Source organism: Zosterops lateralis (genome assembly GCF_965231275.1).
Source record: "Zosterops lateralis genome assembly, chromosome: 28".
In the NCBI taxonomy this organism is placed as follows: domain Eukaryota; kingdom Metazoa; phylum Chordata; class Aves; order Passeriformes; family Zosteropidae; genus Zosterops; species Zosterops lateralis.
Window position 1 is genome coordinate 1,445,652 of NC_139788.1, and position 18,644 is coordinate 1,464,295.

An 18,644-nucleotide genomic window follows, 5' to 3' on the forward strand; every position below is an offset into this window, starting at 1 on the left:
GAGACCGTGCCTGTCATGTGCCCTGGGGTGAAGGTGAGCAGTGGCACATGGGGCTCCTCTTGTCACACTCTGCCACAGCCCTGGGGGTCAGGGGAGGAGCAGGAGGTGCCACCAAAGGGTCCTCCAGCCTGACTTGGGGCAGCCACACTGTCCCTGTGGTTGGTTGGGACCCAACACCTGCTCCACGGCAGAGAAGCTGGTGCTGGGGAAAGAAAGGAAGAGCTGGGCTGGGAAAATGTGCTGGTTCAGTGCACTGCAAGCCAAGCAGGGCCTGGGGGTCAGAGGAAGAATGGCTGAGCAGAGACACCACAGGACGGAGCAGCAGCTCCCAGCACCTCCTGCCAGCCCCTCCATCCTCTCTCCTGCTCCCCACCAACCTCCAAAACCCTGCTGCTCCTGGCAGCTGTGTGGGATAGCTGGGACATCCCTGGTCGGTGGGGTCAGCAGTGGGGTCAGTCTGGGGTCCTGACACACAGCAGGACCACGTGTGAATGATGTCCCCATCCCCGTGGAGCCCCAGCCCCTGGCAGGTGGGTGCACCCCTCTTGCTGACAGCTCCCTGGATCGACTCTCCTGGCACCCCAGGGCGGGCAGTGAGACACTGGGATGGTGGCACTGACCCCCCCCTCAGGAGCCCCACAGCCCCGGCTGGGGGCCCTGTGGCACCTCCCTGAGCAATGTGGGTCACCCAAGCTTGGAGCAGGATGGACCCCACGCTGCCTGGCCACCACATCCCTCCCCTCCTCGAGGGTGACCCATATCACAGCCCCCCAACTTTCACCCCATCATCCAACACCCCCCACGAGCCCTGTGATGGGGCACAGCCACCAGCACTGCCCGTGGCCTCCCTCTCCTCTCCCTAAGCTCGACCCTTTCTTCCTTCCAACGCAAAAACTCAATGGCAAAAGAGTGCATGAAATCAAATAAATACTCCCCCCTCCCCGCCCCTGCCAGCTGCCCCTGAGCCTCCAGCTCAGGGGACCCTCACTCCCAGCAGGACCCCCCTGGAGCGTGCCCAGCCTGCTCTAGGCAGGGGCTGCAGCCTTCCCTGGCCCCCTCAGGCCCCAGGGATGCTGAGATGCTGCTCCCAGAGCTGCTGACTGCACACCATCACCACCCCCTCCTCGCTGCTCAGTGAGAAAACCTGCCTGGAGCCACACCTGCTCCACACACCTGCAGCAGAGGTGGCCTGGGGGTGTGGAGAGCTCTGATCTCCACCAGGACTGAGGGGTCATGAACTCCCCCCCGTTGCCCTGGGGTTGGGTCCCCACTCCTGACACTTCTACCCAGAGGACTCATTTCCCAAGGTGGCTCAGAGGAGAATCCCTTCCCAGGGGGGATGCCCATGACGGGGGAACCCCACACTACCAGCCATCACCGCTCTGTCACCCAGCCCAAGGGCAAATCAAACTGGCACCATTGCCACGGGGCACTGGGACCGTCTGCAAAGGCTTTCCCTGCCTGCTTCCCCCCCTGGATCTGCCTGGCTCCGGCTGCCTCTCCCACCCACCTGCCCTGTGTCCTCCAGAGGACGCTGGCAGGACCTGCACACCAGGCACACGTGGGGCTGGGTGGGGGGATCCTCCCCCCTCTCAATATTTGACCCTCGGGTTTGCGTTCCGCGTTCGACCTCAAGCTCAGACCGACGGCTCTCACCCGTCTTAACAAACAAAGGCAGAAGAGAAAGGAAAAAAATAAAAGTTAGTCTCAATGTTCCCCTCGTGGCTTCCCGGTGGCGAGCCCGTGCCGGGGCGGGCGTCACCCGGGCACCCAGCTCTGGTTCGTGGGCTGGGGCCCCCCGGGCAGCGCGGGCACGTTGAGCCCGTTCTGCGGCGGGAGGGCCGAGTCGAAGTTGAAGTCCATCTCGTCGCTGTCCATAAAGTCATTGAGGATGATTGACTCCACGTCGCACTCCAGGCTCCCGTTGAACATGTCCAGGTCCAGGTCTGCTGGGAACCTGTCTTGGCCCAACACGGGGGGGTGGACGGCCCCCGGGTAGGGGCCCTGCAGCGAATCCAGCAAGCTCATGTGTGCCCCTTGGTTATTAGCGTAGGAATGCAGGTGCCCGTGGTGCGGCACGGCCGTCATGCTGCACGAGTCACTGGGCAGGCTCATAAGGCTGACAGGATTGGCTAAGGCACTGGTGTTGACCGCGGGGTGGTGACCGGCTGGTGACGGGTGGTACAACGCGTTGCTCTTCATGAGAGAGCCCGGGTGGGGCGGGTAGGAGGACAGGCCCTGCTCCCCGGCCCCGCACAGCAGCGGGTTGTGTCTGTGGCCACGGGCCGGCACCATGGGGCTGGCCTGCGGCAGCGGGGGCAGGTCCCCCGGGACCATGCTCTCCTTGTGCGCGTAGGAGATGGAGGAGAGCAGGTCCTGCAGCGAGGCGTTCCTGTAGGAGCTGACGGGAGAGAAGGTGGCCTGCTTGTTCTCCTGGATGGTCTGCATGGGCAGGCGGCGCATGAGGCCCATGGCCGGCTGGCTGTAGATGGTCCCGCAGTAGGTGTTGGAGGCGGCCCCCATGCTGGAGCACTTGGAGTTGAAGGTGAAACTGGAGCTCCGCTGCCTCAGGGCGGCCGGGGGGAGCTGCTGCGAGGGGCTCATGCTGTAGCCATCCTGCAGGTCCTCCAGCATGCTCTCCCCAAGGCTCTCATTCAGGCTGATGGTGCCAGTCAGGTCGGTCAGCCGGGGCAGCTCCACGGAGCAGCGGGCGCTGAGCGAAGGAGACATGGTGCTGGAGGGGCTGGGGTACATCAGCGGGGACGAGGGGGTACCGTCATCCTCCTCCAGCTCGTCTGGCTCGTGGTTGGCCATGATGGGCGAGAGGCGCCCGCTCAACGTGCTGGCCGTGGAGTTGGCCCGCGTCCGGAAGTCCGCCCAGGCGTCGTACTCGTCGCTGGCGTGGGACGCGGGGCTCTCCGACCACTTGGCCTGCTGGGGGCTGTCCTCCCTGCTCTCCTGCGTCACCTGCAGCTGCTTCTTCTTGCTGGCCTTGCCCTTGATGCGCAGGAACTTGCTGTTGTTGTCCATGGACACCGCCCGCCGCCGCGGCGTCTTGCCCGTCTTGCCGCCCTCGGGGTTCAGCATCCACCAGGAGCTCTTGCCGGTGCCCTCGTTCTGCACGCGGATGAAGCGGGTGTGCAGCGACAGGTTGTGCCGGATGGAGTTCTGCAGGGGGACAGCAAGGACATGGGGGAGGGTCAGCAGCAGGGATGGCACCCCCCAAAGGAAAGGGACACCCACATGGAGCACTGTGGGACATCTGGGCTCCATCCCCTGGGATGTCTGAGCTGGAGGGTTTGGGGCAGGGAGAGCTCAGCTGGCAGGTCCCTCCCACATCCCGTGGGTCACGGCCCTTTCTGTACCTCCAGCTCTGTGTTTGGCACAATTCCTGTCAGGGAGTCTCTTTAGCACATGTCCCAGGGACCTGTCCCTGGCAGGAGCCAGCAGAGGGACAAGGTGAAGAGGCAACAAATGCAGTGATGGGGTCAGGACCACACACAGGCCCAGGGCTTCTCCATCCCTCCCAGCCCAAGCCCAGCACATCCCACAGGATCCTCCCAGCACAGGCAGCTCCTCTGTGGAGATCCCTCTGATCTCCAAAAGGCATCAGGAATCCCTTTGGGCACTGACCCTTTGGAGTGGACTCCAAGCCCCTTCCCCTGTCCGGCATCAGGGATGTGCTCCCCTCCACCCTCAGCACCAACACAAGCCCTGTGCAGGGCACGTCAGCACCACCACAGCCCAAAACAACCTGTTGGCACTATGTGAGACCTTGTCCCCAAAATTCTGTCACCCCCTGTGAGCAGAGCTGGGGGCCCACAGGGAGAGGGTGTGGCCCCCTGCACGTGTGGCTCTGGTGAGCTCCAGGAGAGCTGCAGAGGGACTGGGGACAAGGGATGGAGGGACAGGACACAGGGAATGGATCCCAGTGCCCAGGGCAGGGCTGGATGGGAGATTGGGAACTGGGAATTGTTCCCTGGGCTGGAATTGCCAGAGCAGCTGTGGCTGCCCCTGGATCCCTGGCAGTGCCCAAGGCCAGGTTTGGATCACCCTGGGACAGTGAGAGGTGTCCCTGCCATGGCTGGGGTGGGATGGGATGAGCTTTGATGTCCCTCCCAACCCAAACCAGTCTGGGATTCTCTGACACCTGCTGACATGCAGCTCATGGGATGCCACCCCAGCTCCCCGTGCCTCAGTTTCCCCAGAGGAAAAAGGCAAGATGCAGAGCCCAGGGAGGAGCCCCAGAGGTCTCTGCAGCACAGAGATGCTTTCCCCAGCTGTGCCCAAAGGCTCAGGGCTGCCCAGGGGCTGCAGGAAAGAGGAGGCACCTCCCCAACCCCTTCCCAGCCACAGGAGGGGCAGGAGGACGAGGAGGGGGAGGAACCCACGGTACAGGGGGAGAAAGTTTGGTGCTGTTGTGGTGTACAGTGGAATACTAATGAAGAGGCAAGTGAGCTCCAGCCTCATCTATCATATTATGTAATGGCTTACTTCTCTGCACTTCATTTATTTGGAGATTGCTCCCAGGCTGGCTCCTCGCCAGCAGCCACCAAATCCAAGTCTACAGAAATCAATCTCGCACTGACTGATTAAGCCGTGTTTAGAACTAATTGCTCCTTCGTGTGTGGGGAGAATAAATTACGGGCTTTAATTTCACATCTTTAAAATGCAACTGCAGGTATGGGCCAGCCGTTAACCCCTTCCTGCACGGCTGGGGAGGGGGCCTGGGGGGTGGTGGGGACACAGCTGCCCAACCAATGCTTTGAGCAGAGCGAGACTTCCAGCAGACTCTCCTGGCAGGGAGAGTCCCCCTGACCTTTCCAGCACCTCTCCTTAAGCCACAGGATGATCCCAACTCCCATCCACGACGCTGTTCAAGCACAGCAGGGACAGGAGCACAGCACGAGGCTGTCACTGTCCCAGCAGTGACAGTGGCAGTGCAGTGCAGTGCCAGCTCAGCCCCACAGCACTGCACTGCACCCACAGGCAGTGGAGGGATGAGGATGGCAAAGCTGAAGGATGCTCAGTCAGTGCTGGGCCCCTGGCAGGAGTGGGGACCCCCCCCCATGGTCACAGCACTGCTGGGTCAGCTCAGCACAGGAGGCAGGGGATGCTGCAGCCTGTGCTGCATGAGCTGGAGCTGCATGGGGAGAGGGGCTGAGCTTTGGGGATGGCACAGCTGGATGTGGGTGAATTCAGCATCCTCTGCTACAGCCCCCTCCCCACCCCAGAGGGAGCACAGGGCTCCCCCCGAGGCAGGGTCAGGCTGCCCGAGGGAGAGGAGAGGAGAGAAGGCGAGGCTGCTGCTTTTCCCGCGGCCCCAGCTTCATTAAGAGCCAGAAGACAGCAGCAATTAAGCGCAAGGTGCAGCACAGGCGGCTCTCTGCTCATTAGCACCCCGACACGCTCGGCTGGCCGCGGCTCGGGGCGCACAGAGCAGGGCAGGGGGCTGAGCTGGGGTGGGCCAGGGGCTGATTAACAGCAGCCAGGCAGGGACCTGCCTCAGCCACGGCCACCCCGGCAGCCCCCCGGGCACCCAGGGCCCCCCAGCCCCCGGGCAGGCAGAGTCCTGCAGCCCCCGGGCAGGGATGCACAGCTGGGGACACAGCATTGCTGGCCAGCCCCTGTGACAGCAGCTGGCCTGGGGTCAGGAAAGGATGGTGCCAGCCCCAGAGCCTCCAGGATGCCTCTGACACTGCTCACTGCCCTGCAGCACTTCTTACAGCGACCTGCGCCACTGCAGGGCTGGCTGTGCCTCCCTCTGTCCCGTGTCATCCCTGTCACCTCTGCCTGTCCAGCCCCTCATGGTGACCTGGCATCACACGGCCCTGCAGCCCCTGGAACCCAAACCCGAAAGAGCACTGGGCAAGGGTCCCCAACTCCCACCCAGCCCAAGCCAGGGGGGACACCCAGTCCATGCCAGCAGTGACACCCAGCCCAGGCCAGGGGTGACACACTCAGCCTGTGCCATGACAAGGGTGATGCCCAGCCCATGACAGGTGGAACACCCAGCCCATGCCAAAGGGGACACACTCAGCCCCTGCCAGGGGTGACAGCATCTCATGCCATGGGGGACACCCAGCCCATGACAGGGGGGACACTCAGCCTGTGCCAGAGGTGACACCCAGCCCATGATAGGGGGGACATCCAGTCCATGCCAGGGAGGACACCCAGCTCATGCCGGGGGGGGACACACTCAGCCTGTGCCATGGGGGACCCCCAGCCCATACAAGAGTGACACCCAGCCCATTACAGGGGGGACACTCAGCCCAGGCCAGGGGTGACACACACAGCCTGTGCCATGGGGGACCCCCAGCCCATGCCAGAGGTGACACCCAACCCGTGCCAGGGGTGACACCCACCCCAGCACTCCCCCGCAGCGCCGCCGAGGGCACAGAGATGCTCTGGAGGTGGCACCAGGGCTGCAGGTGCACCGGACCCCCCTGTTGAGCCCTGGCTGGCAGCAGGGCAGGGCCAGGCTGAGCCCGTGCCAGCCCCCAGCCACCAGCTGCCGCAGGCTTTGCCAAGCTGGAAGACCCCAATGCCACGGCCGGTGCCCGTCTGGCGGGGGCTGGTCCTGCTCAGGGGGGGCTGTGGGCACCCACAGAGCCCCTCACCCCCCTCCAGGAGCCCTCCTCCGGCGAGCCTCATTGTCAGGGGAACAGGCAGTGTGAAATCGGTCTGATTAGCAATTAGTCCCATTGTAAAAGGATTAGCCGGACCCATTGTTCGGGAGAGTGACTTGACTGTCAATGGGCATCTGCCAGCGGTGATGATGATGATGATAATGATGCGGTGGGAGCCGGGAGCCATTCCCCGAGGGCTGGACTCCCAAAATGAGCATCGAGCCCCGAGATGAGCCTGGCACCCCCAAATGAGCCTGGGACTCCCAAATGAGCCACCCAGGCCGGTACAGACCCCCAGGATGAGCCTGGGACCCCCAAATGAGCCTGGGACCCCCAAAATGAACCACCCAGGCGGGTACCGACCCCCGGGATGAGCCTGGCACCCCCAAATGAGCCACCCAAGCCGGTACCGACCCCCAAATGAGCCTGGGACCCCCAAATGAGCCACCCAGGCAGGCACTGACCCCCGAGACGGGCAGTGCTGCCTGTGCCCACCCCAGCCAGGGGTCCCAGGGTCTCATCCCCACCTTGGGGTGCCCAAGTCCCCATCCCTGTCACATCCCCTGCACCCCTCTGCTGTCCCCAGCAGTCTGGTCTGCCCAGCCAAGGTTTTTCCAAGCAAACCCACACATCCCACACCTGACAGCCTGTCTGTCTGTCTGTCTGTCCGTCTGTCCAGGCTGCGGGGCCGTTGGTGGTTGTTACCTGCTGGGGGATTTCTCGCAGCGTTGACAGGAGGAAGCTGCAGGGACAAGGGACAAGGGACAAGGGACAGTGCCCGCTAACGAGAGCTCTGCCAGCAGCGCAAGGACAGCTCCAGGGGTTAATTGATGCTTATTCACTCCTTGCACATAAAAAATTGCCGCTGCTGCAGGGAATATTCCGGAGGGCAGAGGCTGCCGACAGCCTCGGTGGGGCTTCATCCCTGGGGAGGGTGGACAGGGAGGGTGGTGACATGGTGACACTGCCAAAAACATCATATTCACCCCAAAAATGACTCTGTTGGGGGCACCAGCCACCTCCTGGCACCATCCCCTGGGCACGGGCAGCCCTGCTGCCTGCACTGGTGTCCCCATCCTGCCCTGGAGCAGCTGGAGGCTGAGCCCCAGCCCTGGCACGGCCACCCCAGGTGGGCCCAGCCCTGCCTGGAGGGCAGGTGGCAGCTGGCACAGGTGGCAGTGCTGCCCCACAAGCCCCCTAAATCCCTCAGTGCCCCATAAACTACCCAGAACCTTCAATGCTCCATAATCCTCCAGGCCCCCCACAATGCCCTGTGCGCCACCCAGCCCTCTGCAATGCCCCATAAGCTGCCCAGCCCCTGCAGTGCCCCATAAGCCCCTCCAGTCCCCCAAAATGCCCCATAACCCTGCAGACTCCTGCACTACCCCATAACCCTGCAGCCCTATAATACCCCATAACCCTGCAGCCCCCTCCAGTGCCCCATAACCCTGCAGCCCCCTGCACTACCCCATAACCCTGCAGCCCCCCCAGTCTCCCATAACCCTGCAGCCCTATAATACCCCATAACCCTCCAGCCCCCTGCACCACCCCATAACCCTGCAGCCCCATGCAATACCCCATAACCCTCCAGCCCCCCACAATGCCCCACAACCCTCCCCAACCCCTCTCTCTCTCTCTCAGCCCCTCCAGCAGCAGCCGATGCCCCAAGTCCCGCCTGCCACATCCCCCCCGGGGGGGGGGAGCCGGGTCTGTCCTGTCCCCCCATCCCCAGCACGTCCTTGCCGGGAGCCGGAGCCGCTCTGTGCCCGCGGAAAGGGCACGGCAGGGGCAGGGGGAGGCACCCGGGGGGTCTCGGCGAGCGGAGGCAGCCGCGATCCGGGTCAGCGCTCCGGCTGAGCAGAGCGGGGCTGACGCGCCGCTAATTGAACCAAATGCCCATTAGAGAGGCCGGAGGGGCCCGGCCCCGGCGCAGGTGCTTGACACGCGAAGGAGCCCCGGGGAGGCACGGCCGGAGCATCCCCGCCTTCCCCTCCGAGCTCCCGCTGCTCATTAGGGACCGCTAATCACCCCCGAGGGGTGTGCGGAGCCCGGGGACACATGGGGATGGTGGGGTCGCAGTGATGCGGGATGAAGATTTCCCTGAATGTCCCCCCATCCTCCTCGGGGGCAGGGCAGGGGGTCCAGCCTGGCCTCTGTGTCCGGCTCCGGACTGGAATGTGGGAATGGGGATCCCATCAAGGGGCCAGGCTGTGCCACCCCCTGCCCGCGTCCTTCTGCCGTTCCCAGACCAGCCTCTCCTGGAAGAGAAGGTCTGGGTAGGAAACCACCGCCGTGATCCTCTGCCGGGCCCAATCCCAGCCCCAAATCCAGACAGTGCCCGGCTGTGGCTGCCAGGGCTCCAGGCTGGTGTCAGAACCACTGTGGGTGCTGTGGAACTGGATGGGCCCCTGGGGTGATGCTCATTCCCTGCCTGGCCCTGAGATGGTCCTGGCCCAGCCCCACCACACATCTTGGGGTTCTCAGTAGGTCTGACCCCACTGAAGTCCTGGTGCAGCCCCCAATGCAACCCCAATGCACCCTCTAATGCATCCCCCAGAGTAGCCCCAGTGCATCCCCCTGCACCCCCTGGCACGGAGCTGCCCCTTACCCCTGCTGTCCACTTGTCCCACATTTTCCCCAGTGCCTCCCTTGTGACCACAATAATTTCCCAAACTCCTCAAAGACACAACTGACACCCATCAAACCACCCACAGCCCCCGTGCCCAGCTCTGGCTCCTTGCCCAGGGACACCAGGGCACCCCCACAGCTCAGCCTCCCTGTCCCCTGGGCTGGCACAGAGTGCCAAGGGAACACCCTGGAGGGTGGGAGGCTTGGAACAGCACCCAGGGGTGACACCCCCCGCATCCCCCAGCCAAGAGGGAGGTGGCAGAGGGCACATTGGCCTGGTGGGGACACTCCTCATGGCCAGGCTGGTGCCACAGTGGCAGTGTGTGTGTGGCAGGGGTGGCACACACGGCCCAGCATCCCTCTCCCAGCCCTGGGACTGTTGCTGTTGCCATGGCAGCCACTTTATTTTAGCCAGCTGCCGTCACTCCGTGTCCCCTTCAGCACCAGGAGCATCCTCCCTGCCCTGGGGAGAGCCCAGGGAGCACCTGCAGAGCCCATCCCTGTGGAATGGCTTTTCCCTGTGGCCCAGAGGGGACAGACACAGCACCAGCATCCTCTCAGTGCTCAGTGGGGCTCACACCAGCTCGGCCACCAGGTCCCAGTGGGGTGGCTCAGGGGATGGGTCAGAGAAACACAGAATTTCCCAAGCTGGGAGGGACCCACCAAGATCATCGAGTCCAGCTCCTGGCCCTGCACAGACACCCCAACAATCCCAACCATTTGTCCAAATGCTCCCAGAGCTCTGGGCCACCCCAGAGGAGATGGATGGATGGATGGATGGATGGATGGATGGATGGATGGATGGATGGATGGATGGATGGAGACAGAATCAGGACTGGTATTGAGTGATTTCAGTGCTGGGGGAACACCTGCAGGGTCAGTCCAGCTACCACAGCCTGCACACAGACACCCCTTGGGCTTCTCCTGATGGGGCCAGCACAGCCCCAAACCTGTCCTGACACCCTCTCCCCCAGCCACAGCAGCTCCCAAGCTGGTTCAGGACAGAGGCACAGCTGGGAGAGGTCCCATCACCCCACAATCTGCCCCAAGCCCTGTCCTGCCCCACCACCCCCAGGGGCTGTGCTGCCCACCCCTGAAGGGGCAGGAGAGGAGCCTGGGGGTGATGAGGAAGGCAGTGATCCATCCCTGTGCACCCCTGTGCAGAACCACACCTCTGCCAATTCCCCCAGCACCCCCTCCTGCCCCGTGTGCTCCCCAAAGGGCTCATTAGATCAGAGCAGGGCTGTGGATAACGAGCAGAAACACACTCCCCTCTGGGGACAGGGGCAGGGCTGGGGAGCTGGGGACCCCCCTGAGGGACTGAGGGGTGTTTGGGGAGAGCCCAGCCTTTCCTGCAAGGGGGCAGGAGCCCCATGGAGGTGTGAGCACACAGGACCCAGGTGCAGCTCACTCTGGCACCAGGAACCTGCCAGGGGCACGGCCCCCATCACCAGTGATGGGCTGGCCCCATACTCTCCCTGGCCCCACACCCTCCCTGACCCCACATCCTCCCTGGCCCCACACCCTCCCTGGCCCCACAGCCTCCCTGGCTATGGAGTCCCTGCCTGCAGGAACAGCCAGGACCCCTGTGGCCCCATATCCTCCTTGGCTATGGGGTCCCAGCCTGCAGGACCCTGCCCACCTCCTGCCTGCCCCCCTGGTGTCCTGCATCCCTGCCCTGGAATGCTGCCAGGGGAAGGGGTTTAGGGACCAGCTGAGCTGGTTATTCCCCATCTCTGTGGCCCTGGTACAGAGATGGGGAACCTGCTCACCCTCAGAGCTGGAGGCAGCTGAGCCACCACCTGCCCTGGGCAGCTGGCCAAGGGACCTTGTAGTTGCCACCAGGCACAGCACTGCCCTGGGGACGTGTGCCAGCCCCCACCCAGCTCTCAGCCAGCCCCAGGGGGATGCTGAGGGTGGACTGTGGGGCAGGGGGTGCTGAGCAAAGGGGGAGCACAGAGTCAGACTCTGCCCTTCCCTTCACAGCAGCAGCTCCAGCCCCAGCAGCCCAGCTGGTGCCACCACAGCCAGGGATGCTCTGCAAGGTGCCCACATCCACCTAAGGGACATCAGCCCCCCACCTTTGGGGACAAATCCACCCTCATCACTCCCAGACCCCCCTGCAGCAGGTGAGGCCAGGTGAGATGCCTTGGGAAGACCCTCTCCCCCAGCACTCACTTATCCTGTAACGCTCTAATGACACCCCAGAGCTGCCCACCAAAATAGCTGCGCTAAATCACCCGGAGCTGCCATGTAATTTTTGCATGAAATTACAGGATTTTTTCCCCTGGGTTCAATTTCCTCCACACCAAGTTCTCACCGCAGCCAAATCATTAAAGCAGCCGCACTCCCTTTTTTTTTTTCCTCGGGTGCCACTTCCATCTCCCTGCTGGCTTGTCCCCTCCCCTGCTGCTGCCACTGGGGCTGGGGCTGGCTGGGGACAGTGGGTTCCCCTAGTCAATCCTGTCTGTCCCCACACTGAGAGAACCCAGAGCTGCTCCCAGCCCGAGGCAAAGCACATCAAATCATGCTGAGAGATCCCAGGGAGACCCAGCAGCCACCAGGGATGCAGGAGGTGCCTCAAGCAGGATGCTGAGCCCCCGTGAGGGGAGTTCCAAGCCCAGCAGGCAGAGGAGCTGGATGTTGCCATCAAGGAAACCACCCACCTGCTCCTCACAGCCTGTGGGAGGAAGGGGGAAAGCAGCAGGACTGAGCCTGCACTGAGCCCTGCTATGTGGTGACCACCTCTGGGTGCCTGGGACGTGTCACCCTGGTGTCACCATCCTGGCAGAGCACACACTGAGCACTGCAGCCCACCCGAGCTGAGCTGAGCTGAGCTGAGCTGAGCTGAGCTGGAGAGCCCAGCCCCATCCTCCTCCTCCCCTGGCTGTTCCATGCAGCCTGTCCTGATTTCCAGCCTGGCAGCTGCCTCAGAGCTGGGGCTGTTCCCAGCCGGGTGGGGAGGGCTGGGCAGGGAGCCACGCACTGGGGCATGAGTGTTCCCCCCTCTGTGTCCTCCCTGTGTCCTCCCTGTGTCCCCTCTGTGTTTCCCCATGTTTCCCTCATGTTCCCCCTGTGTCCCCTCCGTGTCCCCTCTGTGTCCCCCCATGTCCCCTCTGTGTTGCCCCTTGTTCACCTCATTTTCCCCCTCATTTTCCCCCTGTGTTCCCCCATGTTCCCCTGTGTCCCCCCTTGTGTTCCTCCGTGTTCCCCTCATTTTCCCCTCCGTGTTCCCTCTGTGTCCCCCCATGTCCCCTCCTGTGTCTCCCCCATGTTCCCCCATGTCCCCTTTGTGTTCTCCCTGTGTCCCCATTTTCCCCGTGTTTCCTCTGTGTTCCCCCTGTTTTCCCCCTGTTCCCCCATGTTCACCCCATGTTCCCCTGTTTTCCTTCCTGTGTTCCCCCATGTCCTCCCCGTGTCCCCCCCATGTTCCGCCTTGTCTCCCCCCTATTTTCCCCCCATGTTCCCCCTATGCCCCCCCTGTGTCCCCTCCGTGTCCCCCCTGTGTTGCCTCTGTGTTCCCCCCATGTCCCCTTTGTGTTCCCCCCATGTTTCCCCGTTTTCCCTCCTGTGTTCCCCCATGTCCTCCCCGTGTTCCCAGCACCTCTCTCTGCTCTGGGGGTTCCCCACCTGCCCCACATCCTCACCCCACCCATGGGGAGCAGCCCCCCAGGGGTGCCCCGGGTCTCTCTGTGCTGTGCCCTCCAGCCAGGGGGTTTTCAAGGGGCCGTGGGGCAAAGCCAAGCCCCCTGACACACTCTGTGTCCCACCAGGAGTCCCACAGGACTGTGCTGGCTGCTGGAGCAGGGACAGGCTCCCCGTGCCCTCAGGGCAGCTCCTGGAGATGAGGAGCAAGGAAAGATACCTTTGGGTTCTCAAACAGAACCAGAGAATCTCAGAATGGTTTGGGGTTGGAAGGGACTTTAAAGCACATCCCATGTCAGCTCTGCCATGGACACCTTCCACTGTCCCAGGCTGCTCCAACCTGGCCTGGGACACTGCCAGGGGCAGCCACAGCTGCTCTGGGCACCCTGTGCCTCCCCACCCTCCCAGGGAGGAATTTCTTCCTGCAAGAGATTTCATCCCACCGCCAGCAAACACAGATGGCAAAGGCTTGGGATAACTCAGGGCTCTGAGCCCTAAAGGGGGATGGGGACAAGAGGGGTGGCCAAGACAGCAAAGGACATCCCCACCACCAAATGCCCTTGGCTCAGAGATTCTTCATGGAACAGTTTTATTCCAAAAAAAAAAAAAAAAAAAAAAAAAAAAAGAAAATCCCAGTTGCTCAAGCAAACAACTGCTTGTAGCAGTTTGGAGGTTTCAGGCCCAGAGGGTGGAGCAGGGGAGGGTTCAGTGATGCCTCTAAGGGAGAAAATCCTCACCACAGGGACCTGCTGTGCAGAGATGTGGCAGGCAGCACTATTTAAAAAACATCTCTGAAAATAAGGAGGAGTTTCCACTCCATGGTGGGGTCGACTCCATCTGGTCAAGCCCATGGCACCTCTGGGCTGTCCCTGCTGTCCCCAAGGTGCTGTTCAGTGCTGACAGCCCAGCCCAGTGCAGCACACACCTCCTCACTCAGCACAGCCCCAGCCCCAGCCAGCCCTGGAGCCAGAGCCTGCCATCCCAGCACACTCTGAAACCCTCCAAAATCCTACAAACCATCTCTGGAAGTGTCCAAAGCCAGGCTGGACAGGGCTTGGAGCAGCCTGGGACAGTGGAAGGTGTCCCTGCCCTGGGACTGGATGGGCTTTGAGTTCCCTTCCAACCCAAACCACGATTCTGTGAAAACCCCACATACCACAATTCTGTGAAAACCCCACATAACTCCCCATTTCCCACTTTCACATTGATTTTTTGTGGATGGAGGAAAAGGATGAGGGCAGGAGCCCCATCATGTCCCCAGCAGAGCAGGGACAGGCAGGGTCCATCCAGCTGCTGCAGGGAGTGGAGACCCCCATTATCACCCCCTTGGCAGAGGGACAAACACTCCCCACCTGGAGCTGGCAAGGGACAGTGACAAGGAGGCAGTGGCAGGAGCTGTCACCGGTGTCACCATGGCCACAAACACAGCTGGCAGTGGCCTGGTGCTGCTGCCCCTCCTGGCCTGGGCCAGCCCAAAGCTCCTGCCCCACAAGGGGATGTCACTGGAGGTGCTGTCAGTGCACTCAGGGTGCAGCACGGGGATCTGGGGGACACCAGAAACCCTGGAGCAGCCTCTGAGGATTAGTGCTGTCCCCTGGGTCCCTCTGCCTGCTGGGCCCTCACTGACAGAGGCTCAGCTGCCTCACACCCACACAGACCCTGGGGTGAGACTGCTCCCAGCAGGGCTGAGCCTTTTGTGTCACTCATTCTGTGCCCAGAACTCTGTGCTCTGTGCACTCTGTGCTCTGTGCACCCCCAGCCTCACACAGACCCTGCTGGGAGGGGCACTGACACACTGGGAGGGGTCCAGAGACCCCTCAGCCATCATGTCACACACCCTGCACATCTCAGAGCTCCCCCAGCCAAAGTCACACAAGTGGGGCAAGGTCACCACAAAGCCCCGGGGATGTTTCTGAAGCTGCAGCCCCGTGGGAAGGAGGGAGGCTGAGTCCCACCCCTCAGCCCAGCACTGCTGCAGACACTGGACACTGAGACAGGGAGGGACACGGTGCTGCAGGAGCCAGCCCTGCCGTGGTCAGTGTTGTCCCCCCCAGGCCACTGCAGACACCCACCCTTCCCACCCACAGAGGGGGTGATGGCACCCTGGGGTGCCCTGGGGGTCTCCCCAACCGTGGGGACCCCCTGGGATGCTCTCAGGGGTCACTGGCATGGCAGGTGGGGTGAGGAGCTCACAGCTGGGGTGGCTCCTGTGTAGGGCCTGGGGGGTAATAACCCACAGACCCCTGGCATGACCCCACAGACCCCTGACATCACCCCACAGACCCCTAATATCACCCCACAGACCCCTGACATCACCCCACAGACCCCTAGTAATACCCCACAGACCCCTGATATCACCCCACAGACCCCTGGTAATACCCCACAGACCCCTGGCATCACCACACAGACCCCTGGTAATACCCCACAGACCCCTGGTAATACCCCACAGACCCCTGGCATCACCCCACAGACCCCTGGTATCACCCCACAGACCCCTCATATCACCAACAAACTCATTCATGCTTGTGGGGTTGAGCCCTGTGAGCACACCCCACTGATGGGTGGGAAAAGGGGGTCCCCCAGGACATTCCCCTGCCCTGGGGGCACAGCAGGGTGGGGTGCCTGGATCCCAAGGGGGTCTGTGCAGGATGGGCTGACCCCAAACCCACCCCAGAGAAGCTCCTGCCTGCTCTCAGCTCCCAGCCCAGCACACGGGGCACAGCACAGGATCCACGGGGGAATCCTGGCCGGCACAGCCCTGCAGGCTCCAATTTCATCCAAACACATTCCCTGGGCAGGGCTGGGCTGAGCTGCCTCCTCAGCAGGGGAATTTCCTGGCTCTGCAGCCGCTGCTGGAGAGAGCACTTGGAACTGCCTGTCCTGGGAGGCTCCAACCTCCCCTGCCCAGGGGTCTGAACCCTGATCCTGCAGGGCTCGGGGGGTGTCTGGTCCCCCCAGGATGTCACTGGGAGCACTGGGATGTCACTTGGAGTGGGACAAGGTGTTGACAGAGCATGGGGGACACTCACCCCTGGAAGGGCTTGTGGCATGAAGGGCATCATCAGCTGCAGGCAAACACCCCAACCAAAACCAACTCCAGCCTGTACTGGGGTGTTTAACCCACCTCACCAGTGCCCTCCTGCCATGACCAGTTACCCCAAGAAAAGTCCAGGACAGCTGGACACTCATCAGCATCCCTTGGCTCCTTTTCCCCTGGGAACATCCACTGTCCCCAAGCCCAGACACAGCCCCCAGCCCTGTGTACAGGCACAGGGTCCCCAAGCCTTGCTTTTCCTCCCACCCCTGAGCTGCCCATGGATCCCCAAACTTGGCAGACCCACGAGGCACCTGCAGTGAGCACAGTGGGCTGAGCTCTGCCAGGACAGCTCCTCCAAATCTGCCATGCTCATGCCTCATCCTTCCATCCCTGCCTTACAAAGAGCAGCTCTGGGACTTGTCAGCCTGTCCCCAACCACCCGAGGCCACCACGGGCCCTCACACCAGCAAAGTGCTGCCAGGTGGTCAAGGGGCTGAAAGGGGGAGGCAGGAGGGAAATCCCATGGGTTAAATGGGATACTGGTGGTTTGGGGTCATAGGGGCTCTTCTGCTTTTACCACAGGAAATGTTTAAAGATTTGGGAAGCTGAAAACAGCTTCTGTACTGGACCTCAAACCACAGAACCCCAGATTGGTTTGGGTTGGGTTGGAAGGAACCTTAAAGCTCATCCTGCCATGGCAGGGACACCTTCCACTGTCCCAGGCTGCTCCACTGGCCTTGGACACTGCCAGGGATCCAGGGACAGCCACAGCTGCTCTGGGCACCTGTGCCAGGCCCTCCTCACCCTCTCAGGTATTAATTTCTTCCCAATATCCCATCTCTCCTCCACTCTGGCAGTGAAGTGAAAAACTCCCATTTTCCTGTGGGTGTCAGGATTGAAATCTGTGCCCCCACAGCAGCACAGTGCGAGTGGCTGGGCACAGCAGAAGGCAGCTGGGGACCCCCAGTACCTGCCTGCCAGAGCTCCCGGATGCTGGGTTACCCGGGCAACGGGGATGACATCGCAGGGGATGCAGGGAAACTCTGCCCGAGGTGTGCGGGATGCCATCGCCGTTGCCAGGGAAACAGCAGGCGACATCCTGCAGGTAAGCTGGGTGCTGGGGTGGGGGCAGAGCAGCCCAGCTTCACCTGCAGCCCAGCAGGGGCTTGGTGGCCTGTGGGACATGCCCTGGGGGTTGGCTCTGTCATTGCCATCCCCTTGGGGCACTGGTGAGGAGATGAGGATTTTCCTCTTGGGGATATTGCCACCCCCACCTGGGGCTGGTGGAGCAGGGACAGAGAGGCCACTGCTCCCTGCCCCACCACTGCTGGATCTCCACAAAACAACACCCAGGGACACACTCCCCTGCCTGCCTGATGGAGCCCACCCCATGGAGGAAAACCTTTACACCCCCGTGCCACCTTCAGCTCAATCCCAGCCTCTGCTTTCCCCTCCTCAAAGGCTCAGAAACACCACAAACACCTCAAGATTTTTTTCCCAGTGTCCCAAACCCTACCACCATCACCCCAGGCAGGGTGTCCCCCCACCTCTGAGCACTGTTTGATCACACAGGGAGGGCAGAAAAGCCTCAACCACATCCCCTGCAGCGGTGCCTGGGCTGCACCTGCACCGCCTGAGGCGGGATACAGGGATGCTTCCCACGGGCAGGCACAGGGATGCAGGAATGCTGCCAGAGCAGGCACAAACCCTGCAGGACCAGGGGTAACAACAACCCAGGGAGGCTGCTCGGGCAGCCTCTGCACAGCTCTGGAAGGACTCAGCCAGCCCGAGGAGGAGGAGGAGGAGGAGGAAGGGAAGCAGGCAGCCACCCTGGGGAGGCAGCAGGATGGGATCCCTGTAGGCTGCTGCAAAGCAACAGGAACACAACAACCCCCTCCTGCCTGCCTTGGGGGACTCTGCCACCCGAGGCAGAGCTGTTTTTTGTTGGGTTTTTTTTGGGTTTTGTTTTTTTTTTTTTTTACCTGTAATGGCAAAAATTACATCAGCCCGAGCTGCTCGAGGGAGGATCTGGATCCACCCCACAGTGCCAGACCCCACGGGGCCACTCCTGCCCTCCTGCAGCGAGGAGGAAGTGGAGATGCTCTGGGTCAGGCCCTGCAGCATCCTCAAGACTGTTTTTTATTGCATAAAAAAATTTTATTTTATGGAGCAAGAGCCCCCTGTAAACCTGTCCCCTACAAACTGGCAGCAATGCCTTGGGCTCTGGGATCAGCAAGAGTTCACAGCCCCACAGGACCTTCCCCAGGTCCACACTGCCCGTGGGGGTTTGTGTGTCAGTCAGAGGAATCAGACACTTGGAAACAAAACTACCAAAAAAAGGTTGTCTGGGTGGGAGAGTGTCACAAAATGCCCAAAAACGGGCAGGAGGAACCAGAGCACCAGAACAAACCAGCTCTGGAGTGCAGGGACAGTGCCCTGAACCTGGAGCCAGGGGTTTGGACCCATCCACAGCCCCCCTGGATGTTAATTTTAGGGTGTTCCTGGGAGCTGGGGGCTGCAGCAGGGCTGGGCCGGGTGCCAGGATGGCGAGGAACAGGGAGGAGGTGTTGGAAACAACGGGAAATCACACATCCCTGCAGGAAAGCAGCTTCTCACGACTCTTTCCCCCTGGAAACCCCATCCTGAGGGGTCTGAGCACCGGGGCTCACACCTTGGCACCCCCCGGGCTGGGGGTACAACACCCT

The 18,644-nt window shown here is 62.1% G+C and overlaps 1 protein-coding gene across 1 annotated transcript in view; it reads right to left on the bottom strand.

Moving 5' to 3' along the window:
* Positions 1 to 656: 656 nt before the first annotated feature.
* The window catches only part of FOXO6 (forkhead box O6), a 32,950-nt gene continuing 14,962 nt past the window's right edge, over positions 657 to 18,644 (bottom strand). The window contains exon 2 of the mRNA XM_083879263.1: positions 657 to 3,168. Coding sequence (XP_083735389.1) covers positions 1,759 to 3,168 — 1,410 coding nt within the window. The 3' untranslated portion in view covers positions 657 to 1,758. The remainder of the gene's footprint in view (positions 3,169 to 18,644) is intronic.